This window comes from Bubalus kerabau, chromosome 3 (assembly GCF_029407905.1).
Source record: "Bubalus kerabau isolate K-KA32 ecotype Philippines breed swamp buffalo chromosome 3, PCC_UOA_SB_1v2, whole genome shotgun sequence".
In the NCBI taxonomy this organism is placed as follows: Eukaryota; Metazoa; Chordata; class Mammalia; order Artiodactyla; family Bovidae; genus Bubalus; species Bubalus kerabau.
The window spans coordinates 126,883,205-126,901,172 of NC_073626.1; the positions used below are offsets into that span (position 1 = coordinate 126,883,205).

Consider the following 17,968-nt stretch of genomic DNA (forward strand, 5'->3'; position numbering starts at 1 on the left):
AAGGTGGAGGCGCCCTGCCTCCCTCCCAGTCTTCCAAGTCCCTGCCCATCACAGAAGGGTCACAGTGCATTGAGACGGGCAGTTTACACTTCTGTGCCAACTCAGAGCTGCCCAAGGCTGGAGTCCCTGCCTGACTGCCCTCATCCCATCCACCCCCAGCACAAAGGATGTACTAAGAAGAACTGAGCTCAAAGATGACTGTTGGGGTGCTCTTTCCCTTCTGCTACCACAGATGTCTTTGGCGGCCACTCCTCTGGTTCCAGCCAACGCTGACTCCCTGTCACTCTGGACTGCCAGGGGGCAAGGTTTCATGGCTCAGCTTCCCTGTCCCCCACTACCCCCAGCTCAGGGCTGCTGTCTGATGGGCTCATCAGCAAGGGCTTGAAAAGCCTTTACAGAAGGAAGAGCCAGCTTTCCCTTCTCACCTTGGCTGCACCACCACCTCCCACATTGCTTACCTGAAGACAGCGTGATGAGCAGCATTTGGGAGGAAGAGGCCAGGAGGCTTACTGAGTACACCCTGGCTTTCTTGGCTAAGGGGCCTCTCCAGGAGGCACAGAGCCCACCCCGCAGGCAAGGAGCAGCTTGAAAAGCCTCCCAGATGGCCCTCCCTTAAAGCCACGAGCAGGTGGACACCCCAGGGGCAGGCCCACCCATTGAGCCCTGGGCCCAGGGCCAGCACATGTGAGTGACCACATGCCTCTATGTCCCCAGGACAGACCACAGCCCCTGGGTGCCCAGGGCGCCCAGAGCACGTGCTGAGTGTTCTGAGATCCCGGTAGGTTCTGTGCACCGTTCAGAGATGCTCACCCGAGAAGCTGGCGAAGAGCCGGCAGAACTGGGAGAATCTGTTGCGGTGGAGCCACTGCTGGGCGTCCTGCATGGAGGCCGAGGGGAGCAGGTGCTGCAGGCAGAGAGGACAGGCCTTGAGGGGGCGCTCACTCACCCTGCGGGAACAGGTAGCCAGCGCCCCACCGCAGCAGTCACTTACATCACTGCCCACGGGCAGGGCCTCCACTGGGTGGGTTGGGGAGCTGTTGCTGCAAAGGAAGAGGAGAGGCGGTGAGCAGCCAGGATGCTCCTTGCTGGCCTGCCCTTCACGTCCCTCAGCTCTGGGGCTCACTGGAAACAAAACGGGTCCTCGAGAAAAATACAAGCCGGAGCCCTACTCTATCCCTGCAAACTCTTAACAAAGCCTCTGGTGTGGACAAGGGTTCTGATGAGCTACACATCCACATCCCTCCTCTAAGGATCCAGGTTTGTTTTGGGCAGATTTCATGGTCCCCACCCCGAGCCCCAGTCAGTGGGAAGTGCAGGCTGACAAAGGAGACTGGGCCTCGAGCCTCACAGGGACTTGGTGTGAAGACGGCAAAGGGCCACACCCAGGAGGGCAGAGGAATCCCTGGGGAACCATTCTGCAGCAACAGCACCCACAGTTTGGCATCCATCGGGGGAAAATCTTTCTCATGGCTTTCCCCCAAACGGAGGCAGAAACCTGAACACCCGGGCTTTTAAGCCAAGAGAAAGACAGTCAGAGATGACCCTCCCAGATGGACGGTGGTAATACTACAATGTGAGTGGGCCTGGTGTCACTGACCTGGCCACTTAAATTTGTTCAAACGATAAAATTTACATTATGTATGTAAGTGTGTATGTGTGTGTGTGTGCGTACACTAAGTTGCTTCGTTGCTTCTTCAGTCACGTCCAACTCTGCGACCCTATGGACTGTAGCCCCCCAGGGGATCAAACCCACATCTCTTATGTCTCCTACACTTGCAGGCAGGTTCTTTGCCACTAGCACCACCTGGAAAGCCCACTGTAACAATAAGGAAAAAAGAAAAGACCTTTGCAGCAATGATTCCTAGGCCAGTCATCAGTGACTATAGATGCAGGTCATCTGGGTCTGGGGGTACCAGGACTCTAAACATATTCCCCTGACCGAGTGTGGAATTCATACTCCCCTGGAAGTAGGGAAACTGAGGCTGCAGGAAGTGAAGGAATCTGCCCCCAGAAAAGTGCAGAGTTAAGAACCTGCCTGCAGTGCAGGAGACCCGGCTTCGATTCCTGGGTTAGGAAGATCCCCTGAAGAAGGGCATGGCAACCCACATCAGTATTCCAGCCTGGAGAATCCCATGGACAGAGGAGCCTGGTGGGCTATAGCCCACGGGGTCACAAAAAGTTGGGCATGACTGAGCGACTAACACTTTCATTTTTTTTCACTGCCTGAATAAAATACAGCAGCCCTTCCTTGTGCCCCCTTCTCGGTAAGGACTGTCCTTACCTAGTAAATCAAGTTCTTGTCTGGCTTGCCCATCAGTAAAGTTCTCTGCCAAGCAGGGGCTCCAAACAACCCGCATGTTCTACACGCCCCTGTTAAACCCGTCTGGCATCCTCCCTGACCCCACCAATAGGAGGACAGTGTCGTCACAGTGACACCACAGGATAGGAGGGACCGCTGCCTGCTGGCCCCTGCACATCTGTCACCTTGGAATCAGCACGGCCTGGGCCTTGGCAGAGCCGGTGACCAGGGGTGGGTCACTTCTGTGCTGTAGGTCCAGATTCCCAGAGGGGTGGGGAAGATCCTGAGCTGAGCCCCTCTGCCCAATGACCATGCACAAGGGCTGCAGCAAGATCTAAGAAGCTCCTCCAGCCGCTACGGGGTCCAGACGTCCACCTCCTGAGGCCCCAGCTGTCTAGGAGGTGGCCCAGGAGCTCGCGGGCTGGCCCACCTTAACTTGGGGAGGGAGTGGGTGCTGGGTGCTTAGTTACTCCACCAGTCGGCCTTTCTAGAAGTGTAATCAAGCATGAAAACCTGTACACATGATGCTAAAAATGGTCGTGAACACAAGTCAACCGCCCTGAAACCCAATTGATGCTGGGCTACAAGAGCAGTGAAGACACAGAGAGGAAGCTAGGGAATGAGTCCACACCTGTGGTCACTTTAGAGACCACAAAGGTGCACATACCCTTCGCCGAGGCCGAAGCTGTTTGGTGAGCCATTGTAGCTTGGGGATGAGGCACTATTCACCTGGTAAACCACATCGGGCCATGGGGAGCACTGTGGGGAGAGAGCACAGGGTGGCAGTGGTCCCGAGGACCCAGACCTGCAGATGAGATGAGCCCAGCTTCCCTAGCCCTCCCACTCGGTGTAAAATCACAATCTTTCAACACCCAACCCACACTGACCTGGTACCCAGGGATGGGCGGGGTGCTCAGACAACACGGAAGAAATCAGATAGAGCCAAGAAGAGACCTCGTCATCAGTAGGTCATCCCCAGGGCAAGCAAAGCATGACACATGTCTGTCAGAGCTTCCAAGCAGCCAAAGCAAAGAGGGAAACCTCATCAGTGCAGGACAGGCCAGGTGCCCGCAGGCAGGTCTTCCCCACACAGACAAATGGGTGTAAAAGCAAGAAACAGGGAGCACTGGGCCACTTCCAAAAGAAAATCATTGACGAAGCTCCGTATTACTAATAGCATCTCCTGATGGGCCTCAGATGACAGGGACAGGCACCTCCACACTGGCTTGTAGCAGCCTGTCCCCAGCACAATTCCATGGGTATTTATAACATTTGAGGCATCCTGCTTAACCCAGGAGCCGAGGGAGACACAGCAACACAAACGACGTGACCCCTGAATGCCCGGAACTTCTTGTGCTGAAGCCTAAATGAACATGTAGGAGTCCCCCGAAGCAAGCCTAGACATGTGGGTGCTGCCTGGGGGTTGGGGGACCAAGCATTCACCACTTCCTTTTTCTGCGATGACCCTGCTCTGGACATGGTCAGACGGAAGCATTCCTGAGACTTAAAATCACCCACCTGACCACAGGGTGGGTCAATATTTAACTCTGTTCTGAGTGAGGGCTGGAATGTGTTCGTGCCAAATCCTGGAGCCCTTGGGGGTAGGAAAACTGATGAGCTGACAAGAGGGGAGCCGGTAGTTCCTAAAGTTACAGATTGGGTAGGGATTTCAATACCTGGTTGGGGAGAGGGGCTGGGCCATAGCCTGGAGCACCCAGGGGACCTGTCCTCCAGCAGGGAAGTCAGGGGAGAGGCAGGCGCCAGCGGCTGAGGCCCAGGTTGGAAGGAGAGGTGGCCACAGACAGGCCTGGGAGGCAGGGAGGGTCCTCAGGGCATGTCACCAGCATATAGCAAGCCCGGGAAGAGCTAAGGGTCCAAGTGCTGCCCCACACCATGTACTTCTGGCTCTGACCAGCTTCCAGGGGGCAGGGCTCCTCCTGTGCCGGGGCTCTCAGCCACCGTCAGCCTCAATCCAACGAAAGGCCAGCGTGCATCTGTCTGCAAAATTAGTGTCCCTGCTCTCCTTTTGCAAATACTCCTCTGCAGATGGCTTGTGTGTATCTCTCTCTCACACCCACACACACATCCTCACATACATGCACAGCTCCTCAAACAGGACCTAGTCACCGGTCTCTGAGCCACCCTGTGTCTGGACCTCACCCTTCACACAGACTTAACCCCACCATGGTCAGCACTGGACCTCAGGCATCCATGGAGGGCCTCCCGAGTAAGTCAGAATATTCACACAACACCTATTAGCTGGCCTGAGCACAGGGCACAGTGGGGAAGAGTTATTAAAATCAAAAACAGAGCCCAGTAAATGCAGCGGCAGCAGCAGGAAGGGCCCGTGACAGGAGGAAAAGGAGCCTGCAATAGGGAACGTCTCAGATGGACCCTGGATGGAAGGACAGAGCAGGCTGGTGTCAGCACCTGGGTTATGAGGAAAGCACCCCAATATCCATCCCAACAGCCAGAGAGTGAGTGTTACCCCCTTGAACCCAGCAACCCCCTCTCTGAGAACAGAAGCTGCAGACATTCTTTCCTCGTGGAGAACTTCACATGAGCAAGGTGTTCACAGCGCCCTGTGTGAAACAGCAGGAGCCTGAGAACAGTCCAGCGTCCGCCAGCAGGCTGTCCACACAGAGAAGGCTATAGAGCTGGATGAAGCACTGGAAAGCTCTTTATGAACAGATAAGAAATGTCAGGAAATAGAGACAGTCAATCTTAGAACAGTAACTGTGTGTATGTGTGTGTGTGTACTGTTGGGGGAAAAAAGCACGCGTGGGGCAAACTTGTTTGAATTGGTTTCTTTCGCAGAGAATGTGGGGCCTGATACAGAAGGACCCAGGGTCACCTACCGCCCTGGGGAAGAGAAACCGAGGCTGGATAGTGCTGGGAGAGATATTTTCTGATGGAGATTCTTATATCTTTTGAATTTGGACCACATGAATATATTACCTATTAAAAAAAAAAACAAACACCTAATTTTGAAATGTGCCTGGTGAAATGTGCCAACAGCAGCCAAGAGTTAGAAGGTATTTGTAAAACGTGTCCCTGGACACCAGGCCTCAGATGCCAGCAGTTTCAGATATGGGAACACACCAGGACTGAACAGCACTCTCAGAAGCACTCACCCCAAACGGGCACTTTTCCAAGGATCCAGGCTGACAGCCCCCCTGCCCACCTGCAGGAGGAGGCCCCCGGCTCACCTCTGAGAGGATGGTAGTCTCATAGGATGGCTGGTACTTCTCCTTCTCTTGGGCCGTTCTTTTCTCCATCTTTTCCCGGTCGGTCTTCTGCTTCCGGTCGGCTCCCTTTGGCTGTAAGTGCAGAGCACAGGGGTCCAATGAGCTCAAAGCTGGCAGAGGCAGCTGTCTGGGGGAGATCCAGAGCTGAGGGGCGGCCCCTAAGGCTGGCACACTCCCCACTCACCCCAAGCAGGGTCTCGCAGACAGGAAAGACTGTCTCTCACCTCCCAGGCATCTGACACATGGTCCTCCTGCCTGGAACCCTTGCCCACCCCAAGGGAGCTCAGAGCCCACTCCTGGTCCATCAGGGACTCTTACGGGGTCCGCTCAGCTGCTCTGGCAGGCATGCTTGGGGCAGAGCTTTACCAGTGGCCACTTGCTAATGCAAAGGACCCCCTCAGGAGCCTTCCTTGGGTTCCCCATGGAGAGAGAGAGGAAGCGGACAAACTAGGAGCTGCTAGCCAGGGCTCCATCTACACTCGCGGTCCACCTCTAAAGCCTCCTTGCCCCTAACATTTAGGGCTCTGGGCACACTCCCAGCTTACAGTCTGCCTGCAGGGTAACATCCATCCTGACATGGCCTGTCTTGGGCGCCCAGAACACCTGAGGAATTCACAGGTATCCAGGCCTCACAGGTACTACTATCGGCCTCATTTACAGATTAAGGAGACAGAAGGTCCAGTGACCCATCGAGACCAGAGAGGAACCACATGCTGATTGAGTCAAGACTCCAGGTTAGAAGAGCTGGGCACAGCCACCACGCTGGCTCCAGCAGGCCCAGCTGACGGGAACCGTTTGGACCACTAAGACTGAGTTCACAGTCTGGTGGGTGGGGTCAGATATCGAGACTCCACAGGGCCCTGAACTGAGCGTTTTACTCTGTATAGGGCAGACCACGCGAGGTGGGCAGTCAGGGAAGAAAATCCACCCTTCCGCTCCATGGTGCCTTTGGGATCATCCTGGTGGGCACTTTCCTCAGGCTGCAGCTGCTGACTCCCAACTCAGGGGGCATTAGGAAATAGCCTTTGAGGGGACATCCAGGCTGGAGGGAGGGATCTTTGCTCGGGGTCCTATGGAGACATGAACAACGGATCTGGTGTCCAGTGGGAGAGCCAGGCGTGCGGCAGCTGGACCCCCATCATCTGGTTTCCCTGCTCCACCTCCATCCTGTCCCAGAAAGGAGGCCCTTCTCCCGGCCCAGAAGCATTACTGGCAGAACAAGGCTGAGCATGCCTGTGGGAGAACCACTCAGCCCCAGGGAGGCCCCTGCAAGGAGTTGGCAGGAAGGGAGAGTCCTAAGACATCCCCACAGAGCCCCAGGGCAGCAACCCAAGAAGCCAGGGGCTTCCTAGTAACCAGGGTGACATGAGATGGGAGAGTTACAGGCAGTTTGGCAGGGCTCTGCCTGGCCCTGGTGCACACCTATCTCAACTGCTCCTGTGGGTGGGTGGCCAGGCCACCTCAGGCATTCTGAGGAGCTCATCTCAGGTGACAGGGCTTCCCTGGCGGCTCAGATGGTAAAGAATCTGCCTGAAATGCAAGAGACCCAGGTAGGATCCCTGGGTCAGGCAGATTCCCTGGAGAAAGGAATGGCTACCCACTCCAGCATTCTTGCTTGGAGAATTCCATGGACAGAGGAGCCTGGTGGGCTATGGTCCATGGGGTCACAAAGAGCCGGACACCAACGACGGAGCGACTAACTAACTTTCGCTTTCACTTTCATTTTGGGTGATAGATGCTCCTTCCCTCTTGCAGGAGATGCCAAAGCAGCTTCCAGCTCAATTCCCCCAGTAAGGCCTGGTGTGGTGTTGAGGAGCCAGGTAGAGGCCTCATTTCTGAGTGCCCGCCTTGAGGTGTAAGAGGGGGAGCTAGCAGGGGGCCATGGGGAGAACTGGGCATCCCTGGCACAGACTGCTCCTCCCTCCTACTGCCTGGCCCAGGGCCTGATCCCAGGGCATCACACTGGATGCACCACCACCTGAGGGCAGAAGATGGCTGGTGGGATGTGGTCTGCACACAACCAAGAGAGGATGGGACTGCAGGACAGGCAGAGACCACTACTGTGCAGCCTCAGAGCTGTCCAGGGGGAGCTAGAATCAAGAACCCAAGACCAGAGGCACTGGTAAACAGGATCTGCAGACTAATGCTCTCCAAAGATGGCCCCGTCCTAATTCCCAGAGCCTGGGAGAATGTTACCTTAGGGCACAATAGGGCAAGGTTGCAAATGGAATCAGGATTGCCAACAGTGAGTGACTAAAATAGGAAGGTGAGCCTGGATCATCCCAGTGGGCCCAGTGTAATCATGGAGGCTTAAAGTGTGTGTTGGGGGGAGCATGGAGGGATTGGGGTAATGCTGGCTTTGAGGATGGAGGAGGGGCCACGGGCCAAGGAAAGCAGATGCCTCTAGAAGCTGGAGATGCCAAGGAAAGAGATTCTCCCCTAGGGCCTCCAGAAAGGAATTTAACCTTCCTGACACCTGACCCTAGCCCAGTGAAACCCATTTCAGACTTCAGCATTAGAAGATAATGTAGTATTAAGCCATTCAACTTTGGTGATTTTTTTTTTTTTTACATCAGGAGGGAGATATAAATATGGGGGAGAAATGTAACTTCCTTCAGAGGCCAGATTCAAGTCTTCATCATGCTGAAGTAGGTTTCTGGAGGTGCCACCACTCGGGCAGCAGAGACAAACTCACGTCCACCAACACATAGAGCCTGGCCAGGGCCTCAGAACCCTTTGCCCATAGCCCACAGATGGCCAGACACTATTAGTGGGGATGAAGCTGGCTGCCCAGCTGTGTGGTCACCTAAGTGCAGACACAGCAGCTTCAGGGCCTTCCTGTCCAATTGGGAAACAGGCCAGATGAGCACTCTGCCACCAGGCTGATGGTTCTACCTGTGGGCGCTTATTTCCACATCTATCCCTAGCTCAGAAACAGCAACACTGACCCAGCTTCTTCTGGGACAGGCCCTCGTTTCTACAGCCTCTCCCTCTGGAATCTCCAGCTCCAGCAGCTGGAACTCTGTCAATAAGTCCCCAGGTCCCGATTGCGAAAGACCAGAAGGAAAGGGAAAGGCACCAGGGCTGGTCCTCAGGCACCTGCTGGGATTCCCCAGGAAAGCGGGCAGGTCCCATCTGCTGGCAGCGGTCCTGCTCAGGGCCGGTGCGCCCACCAGAGTGACGTGGACTCTGCTGTCACCCCCTCCCCCCAGGGCCACCTTGAGCTGCACCACTGGCAGTCATTTTTAGGAAATAATCTGTCCAGAGAGCTGGGATGAGAAACAATGACAGGCAACTGCAGGGGGAGAGGCAAGAAAGGAAAAGGGAGGCGGTACCAGGAGGCCACTGCAGAGGGACAAGGGTCTTGGGGCCCTAAAGAACAGCATCCACTGGGATTAACAGATACACAATAACATGTGTAAAAGAGGTAACCAACAAGGACCCACTGTACAGCACAGGGCACTATATGAAATATTCTGTAATAAGCTGTAATGGAAAAGAATTGATACATATAACTGAATCACTGTGCTATACACCTGAAACTAACACAACTTTGTAAATTAACTATACTGCTATAAAAACATTAAAAAAAAAACAACATCCATGGTCAGGACCTTCAAAGGGGGTCTCCTGACTTGTTTTTTAAGGAGACTCTAATGGGCAATCACAGACTCTGTGGCCAAAGTGCATGGGAGGAAAACAGAAATCTCTAACCGTGCCAGTCCCATCACTCTGGTCAAGCAGAGCTGAGCCCGGCTGCCTGTGAGGGTGAAAGAGCCCAGGCAGGAGCCCCTAGCCCTTGCCCTCATTGCTGAGCTCTGGGGTGTTGGCCTCCAGTCCTGGGCTGGGGTGGCGGTGGGCGGGGCGCTGGCGGCCATCTTACCTTGAACACCTTGATCTGGCAGCTGGCTGAGTGCAAGTGCTCCGAGTACTCTCCATTTTCGCTCTGCTTGAAGGTGTCGATCTGCACCCGGAAGGGCACACCCTTCTCACCCCCGTGCTTCCTCGGGGTGAACTCGGTGCTGATGCAGTGCACCTGCGGGGGATGCGGTAGGCAGTTAGCCAGAGGTGGCCGAGGGTGGGGTCTGAACCCCCAGGAGCTCCTCTCCCAGGAGATGTGTCCATCCCACACAGTCAGACCCGCATCCACCTCCCCGCTGTCCCCCAGTGCTGGCCACTGCATCAGGCCACTGGCCACCCCCCACAGCCTCTCACTTCCATCCTTTGACCTTGGAGGCCCTGCCTGACCAGCTAAGTCCTTGCCATTACTCCAGGCCCACTGACCCCATAACTCTCTCTCACTCCTCCCCCTGAGACCTCTGCCTGGACAAATCCCAGAGACCACAGAGCAGGGACCACAGCTTAGTCCTTAGGAGCCTAGTCCCTTAGTCCCCAGGTTACTCAGGCCAGGCCAGAAGCTAGAACCATTTCTTGACTTCTGATAAGTGCCTGCTACATAGAAAGCACTTGATGTGTACTGATTGCTATAATAACATAATCACATTGTCATAATATTGAGTTGGTGAAAAAGTTAGTTGCAGTTTTTTCCAAAAGGTGGTATGAAAAATCCGAACAAACTTTCTGGCCAACTCAATACAAATACATATTGTTGTAATAATAAACAATAACATTATAATAATTCTTTTGAAATGCAATTCGAGTATTTTAACTATGCAAGGCAAAAAGGTCGCTTACCCTCACTGAGCGATTACTATGAACCAGGCCTGTGGTCATGGCTCTGTTTTCATTCTCTAATTTATAAGACAGGGAGGAAAACCAAGAAGCTCGAAAAGGGACCCACAGCAAGTGAGAGAGCCAGAGGCACAGGGCCCTGGCCCAGAAGCACAGTGCCCTGGCCATGCCCTTGGGCACCTGGATCCGCTGTAGTGTTTAACACAAGGTCAGATCCATAGCAGAAGCTCTTATGGGCTTCCCTGTTGGCTCAGATGGTAAAGAATCTGCCTGCAATGCAGAAGACCCGGGTTTGATCCCTGAGTTGGAAAGATCCCCGGGAGAAGGAAATGGCCAACCCACTCCAGTATTCTTGCCTGGAGAATCCTATGGACAGAGGAGCCTGGCAGGATATACAGTACATGGGGTTGCAAAGAGTCGGACACAATTGAGCAACTAAGACTTTCACTTTCATACCAGGAGCTTCAGAATTAAACATTTAATAACAGAAACAATTATGAAAAAAAATTTGTACTTCAAATTATTTATGCTAGGACTCAGTTACTGTGTAAAAAGCTTACATATTGATAAGCAACACCCACACAGGAGTCTACAACATCCCAAATCTTCCTCCTAGCCCCAGTGACCAACCAGTCTCATGGCTCTGGGCTCCACTCACCCTCCCTCTCAGCCTCCTTGCCTGTAACCAAGGGCAAAAGCCCATCAAGGCCCCACGCATGGATAGTTTTGAGAAACAACACGATGGACCCCAAAGTTCTGACCTCCTCACAAAGGGCAACCTCCTTCCTGCTCACCTGAATGAACGCAGATGCTCTCTTTGAAGGATCCCACAAAAACTCTACTGCATTCAGCTGGGTCGGGCTGGCCCTGGGGTCCAAGATACCAACAGACAGTGGAATATCTGTGCACACACACACACACACAAAGGTGCAATCGTCAGCCACTCCCAATATTTCGGGAAGGACTCCTATTACAGGTCCAAACTCCTTACACAATTTGAAACGCCAAGAGTTCTGAAAGCTAGGTTCTGCGTAACTCATTTGGCAGAATCCTGACTTGAATCTCCATGAAGCTATTCCGACCCCGCCCCATTGTGTGCCATCACTCTATATGGCTACAAGAACATGGCCTGTTCGTGGTGCGACCCGACTGCAGGTCTACACACCCTACTATTATTCCAACTTCTGAATTCCAAAACCCATCTGGCCCCAAGTTTTGTGAATAAAAAGCCTGTGGACCACTGCCTGAGCCCTCAGTTCCATTTCGGTTGTCCCCTCTCTGATGCCCACCCTGCCCTCCATCAAGTCAGGATCCTTCTGTGAAGGTTTCCCTGCTTCTCACTTCCTGACAACAGGTCCTTATTTCTAAATGCCCCTCCCCATGTACCCCAAAAGGGGTACTCCCCGAGGGCAGGGCTCATGATGTGGTCACCTCCACCAGCTCCCATGGGGTTTCACACAAGGCAGAAGTGTGGTAAGAGGCCCTGGACACTGCTGGGTCCTGATGGTGCCCAGGAAGAACCCCCCCATTCAGCCCAGAAACCCACCAATGTCCAGGATCCGGTCCCCAGGCCGGCTCCACCGCCAGCCCTCCAGCTGCTGGTGCTCCGTGTACTGCAGACGCCGGTCATGAAATACCACGCGGATGATGCTCTGGGGGCCGGGGCCAGGGTCGGGGGGGTGGCAGGGGGGAGAACAGCTGAGTGTAGGGCCCAGAGGGACCCGCAAGGAACCCACCCTGACCTTCCCCCAATCAGACAAACCTCTCTTCCTCCGAGGTCCTCTGCCTGGGGCCTTTCCCCCTAGCTCCTCATGTCGCCCCTCCCTCCTTGGAACCCCAACAATAGGAACAGCAGCACAAACAGCGAGGGATGCCCTGCTCTCAAGGGGCTGCTACGTGCTTTGTACACAGGGGTCATTTACAAACCTTCTGTGCAAGTGAGCAAATTGAGGCTCAGAAAACATTGGGAAGAGACAAAGCCAGGCTGCAACCTGAGTCTGTGTGACCTGGCCATCAGCTCCCAGCACTGCCGGCCTGACCAAGGCCCCTCAGACCACACACTCCAGGGACCTTGAGCCCACCTCTGTCCCTGGAGCTTTCCCCAAACCTCCCAGGCACTCCTGATTCCCAGTGCAAGCCCAGGTGTTAGGCCCCCAATCAAGCACCCCCAGGTACCCAGGCAAGGTGCAGACCGGAGCCTTACCTTCACATATTTTGTGTTCAGATCCTGAAAATCTCCCAGTTTCCTGTTCTCCAGCAGTCGGATTTCATAAGACTGACCTGGAGGGAGGTTAATGGTACATTTTCCACTTCTGTTTTCAATTTTGGGGCTTCGGCAAGCTAGAGGCCTTCTCAATGCCCACCCAGGCCTCATGGCTCTGCGACCAAAGCAGAGAAGAAAAGCCAGGGACAAGAAAAGTTCGTATCACACTATGGACAGGACACCCCATTTGTCCATCTGACCTGGTAGGGACCCAGGGCCCCCTAGGTAATGCACATGACCCCTGGAGAGAGCACCTCTACAATGTTCAAAGACAGAATCCAAAACAATACAGTTAACATTACATTTACAGAGCACAACTTTGTATTTCTTTATAAAGAACATCCCTCATACACTCAGATGAAGAAAACAAATACTTAAACCTACATTCAATAACTGAACAGATGGACCCTTTCTGAAAGCAAGTTTAAAGGAATGAATAAAAACCTGTTAAACATTGTCTCTAACTGCAGAATGAAGAGCATTTTCTCAAGCTAAAAGAATTTCATGTATTTGAAAGGTGTGGGGATTCTGTTTGGGGACATGTAACCAGCAAGAGCCAGTTAAAGAATACAGATAGGGAAAAGATCCATCCATAAGAACAAACTTAAAACCCCAAACTTTAAAATATCTACAAGTTACCTGAAGAAAACTACACACATTTTACTGGAAGATAAAACATACCTTGAAAAAATACAACACAAAACATTCCTAGACAGAAAGACCACCTATCAAACGATGTCAACTTTTTCCAAATCAAGTTCAGCGACAATTCTAAAACACCTGGCCACACATTGCAGCTCAACAATGGATGTGTTGCAAATAAGAGAGAACAAATGATGTCATCATTGGTCTTGGTATATCCAATCAAACTGTTAAAAAAAATTTTTTTTTAAATAATGATAGGCTCTCAAGAAGTTATAAAAATAGTACACAAAGGTCCTGAGTATCATCCCCTAGCTTCCCTCAGGGGTGGCATCTGAATTCACTATGGTACATTATCAAAACTGACCACGGCACAGTGCAATTAACTAAACCCCAGACCTCACTCAGGTTTCCTGGGTTTTGCAGATTTAATCCAAGTTACCACTAGCTTAAAAAGTTAATTTCCTAAAGTTTTGTGTTAACATGAATGATTGTTTATCAGACACTCAATGGGGAAGGACTGAACCTAAATCAATGAAAAAAAAGGAAATCTAATGTAGAGAAAGACACAGATAAAGATATATATGCATCTAGGAGCGGCACAAACCCAGTGGTTAACAGTCTTACTATATCTAAAAAAGCAATGATTAGACAAATATTAAGACTCCCTGGAGTGGGTTGAATTGTAGCCCCCAAAAGATATGTCCATACCCTAATCTCCAGAACCTGAGAATATTATCTTTGCTTTGGAAAAAGTTTTTGCAGATGCAATTAAGTTAAGGATATTGAGGTGAGAGAGATGATCCTGGTTTGTCCTGGAGGTCCCTACATCCAATGACAAGTGCCCTTGTAAGAGGACACACAGAGAAAAGAAGGAGCAGGGACCCATAGGAGCAGAGACTGGACTGATGAGGCCACAAGCCAAGGAGTGCCTGGAGCCACCTGAAGCCAAAAGACGCAAAGAACAAATTCTCTCCTAAAGCCCCCACGGCTGTGGCGGATTCCCGACTTCTGGCCTCCAGAACTGGGATAGAATAAACTTCTGCTTTGTTTTAAGCCAATATGTTTGTAGTTCTTTTGTTAAAGCAACCCCATGAAACTACTATAGTCCTCCTCTCAATGAAAAACATAATGGACAGACACTGAAATCAATCATTCATTCCAAGTATTTGCTGAGCAACCATGTGCCAAATGCCAGGTGAATCTTGGGAGATGAGCAGAGGGACCCAGTGGTGTGGTCATGGACACAGTGCTGGCTGGGCTCAGAGATGCCCACTCAGCGAAGTTCCCTTCTCCCTTCAGGAAGGCAGGACTTGTCCAACTGGCTTGCACCAGCCCTGGCTCCCTCTCCATTCAGGCCAAGACCATGGAAACCACTCAGGTTGTCCTGCTGGGCACATCCCGTCAAAAGGAAAAGGCACAGAACTCCAAACTCCTGCCCTGCCCTCATGCTGGTTCCGAAGGGTCTTGCTGATCTGAACCGACACTAGTACCTTTCTGAAAAAGCCAGATTTTTCACATAACATTTCCGGGCTCCTGAGCCAACACTCCCGTGACAGCTACATGAAATGGAGCCTCCCACGCCCTAACTGGTTTTTCCAGTGTCCTCTACCTTCCCCAAGGAAGAACGCAGCCGGCTCTGGCATGAAGCCCAAGGCCCAAATGGTCATTACTGTGGGTTTACAGGCACCCTAGGGCCCCATTAACACTGACCCCAGGCTCTGCAGGGCAAGCTCAGCTCAGGCCTGGCAGAAGGTATCTCCCGTGCCACACAGAGTAATTCCCAGGCCCGAGCATCACAGGCAGCCATTATTTGGGGATCAGAGCTACTAAGTGGGACTTCAGGTCCAGGGTCCCAGCCACCTCTACCAGCAGCAGAGACCTTCCCCCTATGCTTCCCCATGGAGTCCCCCAGCCACTCTACATCCCCCTGCTCAGGCTTCAGACAGAAACCTGGCTCCCTCTCCATTCAGGCTGCCTCAATGCCAATACGCCTCCCAGCCCCCTCCGACCCCGCACAACACCAACAATCGGGCTGATGAACAAGGTCAGGGTGGCAGAATTGACCTGGGGCTGAAATGACCTGGGGGATGAGGGCATCTCTCTGCTTGGCCAGCCTCATTTCTAGGCACCTGTGGGAGCCACAGAAAGTGGGCTCTGTCAAGGCCCAGGGCTGCGTGTGTTCTGCTCAACACTGTACTGTCTGACGCAGAGGAGCGACTCGGGTCTCTGCAAGGCTCCTCTGTGCTGAAACTATAGGGTTTTCAAGACACACTCCTGCCCTCAAAGGGATGGCAATCCTCTGGATACACCAAAACAGCACCGGCATAAGGCAAACCCTAGAGACTGTCATACTAAGTGAAACAGATCAAACAGAGAAAGACAAATACCATATGATATCACTTATATGTGGAATCTAAAATACAGCACAAATGAACTTATTTACAAAACAGAAGCAGACTCACAGATTTAGAAGATGAACTTACAGTCACCAAAGGGGAAAACTGGAAAGGCATAACTTAGGAGTTTGGGATTAACATATACACTCTATTATGTATAAAATAAACAACTAGGACCTACTACAGCACAAGGAACTCTACTCAATATTCTATAATAACCTATATGGGAAAGAATCTGAAAAGAAGAATAGATACATGTATATATAAATGAATCACTCTGCTACAAACCTGAAATTAAAATGACACTGTAAATAAACTATGGTGTGGTGGTGGTTTAGTTGCTCAGTTGTGTCTGACTCTTGGGACCCCAAGGACTGTAGCCCGCCAGGCTTCTCTGTCCGTGGGATTTCCCAGGCAAGAGTACTGGAGTGGGTTGCCATTTTACTCCATTATATAATAAAAATTCAATTAAAATTAAAAAGAAAGAAAAATAACTAAAAAGAAGAATGCCTCTAAGAAACGACGGAGATCCAAAGCGGGTGATCCTCACCTAGAATGGGGAGGTGGGGAGGAAGGGTTTGAACAAGGAGAGAACATTTGCCATGGACTTTAAAGAGCAGGCAAGATTTCTACAGTTGAGGGGAAGAAAGATCAAGAAAGTCACCCCCAAGAAAAACAGTGGCCAGGAGGTGGGTGGGGAAAAACATGCCTTTAGGAAACACCTAACAGCTTCCATTTACTGGGTGCTGACTCAGCGTGAAAGTCTGCCCAGAGATTAACTCACCTGAATCAACAGCGCAGTTTAGATTATGAGTACCGCCTGAAGGAAGCAGAGGCTCAGAGAGGTTACCTGACTTGAACAAGTACACGGCTAGTCAGTGGTGGATGGAGCCAGGGGCAGAAACTTGAGCTCATCCAACCTGGTGGGTGTTGTCTGCAGGACAGAGGACTCTCTCTCACCTTCACCTTTCTGAAGGCATCTGGTTTCATTCTGTGTGCTGGTTAAAGTCTACCCACAGCATCTGGTGGCATATAAAGCACCTCAACAACCACATCCCCAGGCAATATGGTACTCTGTTCTCCTTCCTTCTTCCCTTTAGGACTGTAAATAAAGGTAATTCCTAGGAGGGCCAACTCGACTTTTTCCATGACCCTAGATAAAACATTTCCTTGTCTGCAAAATCCTCTGCTTGCTACACAGTATGATAGTAAAGCCTGTTCTAATTTCAGAATTGTGAAATGTGGAAAAAGAAAAAAAAAGTTGGTCTTAGAATCAAGGGATGGGTGTGATATGTGCGTGCGCTCAGTCATGTCCAACCCTTTGAGACCTCATAGACTGTAGCTTGCCAGGTTCCTGTGTTCATGGGATTTCCCAGGCAAGAATACTGGAGTGGGTTGCCATGCCCTCCTTCAGGCGATCTTCCCGACCCAGGGATCAAACCTGCGTCTCTTGTATCTCTTGCATTGGCAGGTGGGTTCTTTACCACTAGCATCACCTGGGAAGCCCTAGAATCAAGGGGATAGAATAATAAATAAACCACCATCACTTAACTGTCATCCAGCGATGAGTTGGGACATTGCTAAGCCCTTCTGAGCATTATTTCATTTAGCCCTCTCAACCATCTTCGGAGAAGGCAATGGCAACCCACTCCAGTACTCTTGCCTGGAAAATCCCATGGACGGAGGAGCCTGGTAGGCTGCTGTCCACAGGGTTGCAAAGAGTTGGACACGACTGAGCGACTTCACTTTCACTTTTCACTTTCATGCATTGGAGAAGGAAATGGCAACTCACTCCAGTGTTCTTGCCTGGAGAATCCCAAGGACAGGGGAGCCTGGTGGGCTGCCATCTATGGGGTCGCGAGGAGTCGGACACAACTGAAGTGACTTAGCAGCAGCAGCAGCAGCAACCATATTATGAGGAAAACCCAGTATGGCTCCCACTGTAGAGATGAGGAAATAAAGTCAGAGATTAAGTATCTTGTTGAAGATCAAACCCAGGTCTGTTGGACTCTGAAGACTGGTCACTTAGCCAAACTACTCCACACAGTGTCTAGTGGCTTCCAATGCCCCCTTCTGGTTCTGATACTCAGGAAGCTCCTGAATTTCTTGATATTCATTTCATTTCATGACCCTGTTCCATCTACCAAAACCTTCCCCTTTCTTTCAAGGCTCAAATTCCTAAGGCCCATGACCTAAGTTCTCTGAACCAAGATGGGTCTTAGAAGTCTGGTGGCTATGTGACCATTCTGTGGTATATCACTTGCTCATGATAAACTGGGTGTGTTATTCTAGTCTATTAGAATAGACTATTTAGTCTCCCTGAAACACATATTACAACCCCATTTAAAATACTCTGTAGAGCACAGGGAACTACACTCAATATCCTGTGATAGACCATAATAGAAAAGAATATGAAAAAGAATGT

At 51.5% G+C, this 17,968-nt stretch overlaps 1 protein-coding gene across 5 annotated transcripts in view; it reads right to left on the reverse strand.

Annotated features, from left to right (window-relative positions):
- The window catches only part of TFCP2L1 (transcription factor CP2 like 1), a 68,408-nt gene that overhangs the window by 17,554 nt on the left and 32,886 nt on the right, over positions 1–17,968 (reverse strand). For all 5 annotated transcript variants that reach the window (XR_008712025.1, XR_008712024.1, XM_055572922.1 and 2 more), the window contains 8 exons: positions 12,443–12,519; positions 11,786–11,891; positions 11,034–11,140; positions 9,431–9,583; positions 5,509–5,619; positions 2,967–3,058; positions 992–1,040; positions 811–904 (listed from right to left, as the gene is read on the reverse strand). Coding sequence is in view for 3 of the 5 variants with exons in the window: in XM_055572922.1 (XP_055428897.1) it covers positions 811–904; positions 992–1,040; positions 2,967–3,058; positions 5,509–5,619; positions 9,431–9,583; positions 11,034–11,140; positions 11,786–11,891; positions 12,443–12,519 (789 nt within the window). In the remaining 2 variants the exon portion in view is untranslated. The remainder of the gene's footprint in view (positions 1–810; positions 905–991; positions 1,041–2,966; positions 3,059–5,508; positions 5,620–9,430; positions 9,584–11,033; positions 11,141–11,785; positions 11,892–12,442; positions 12,520–17,968) is intronic.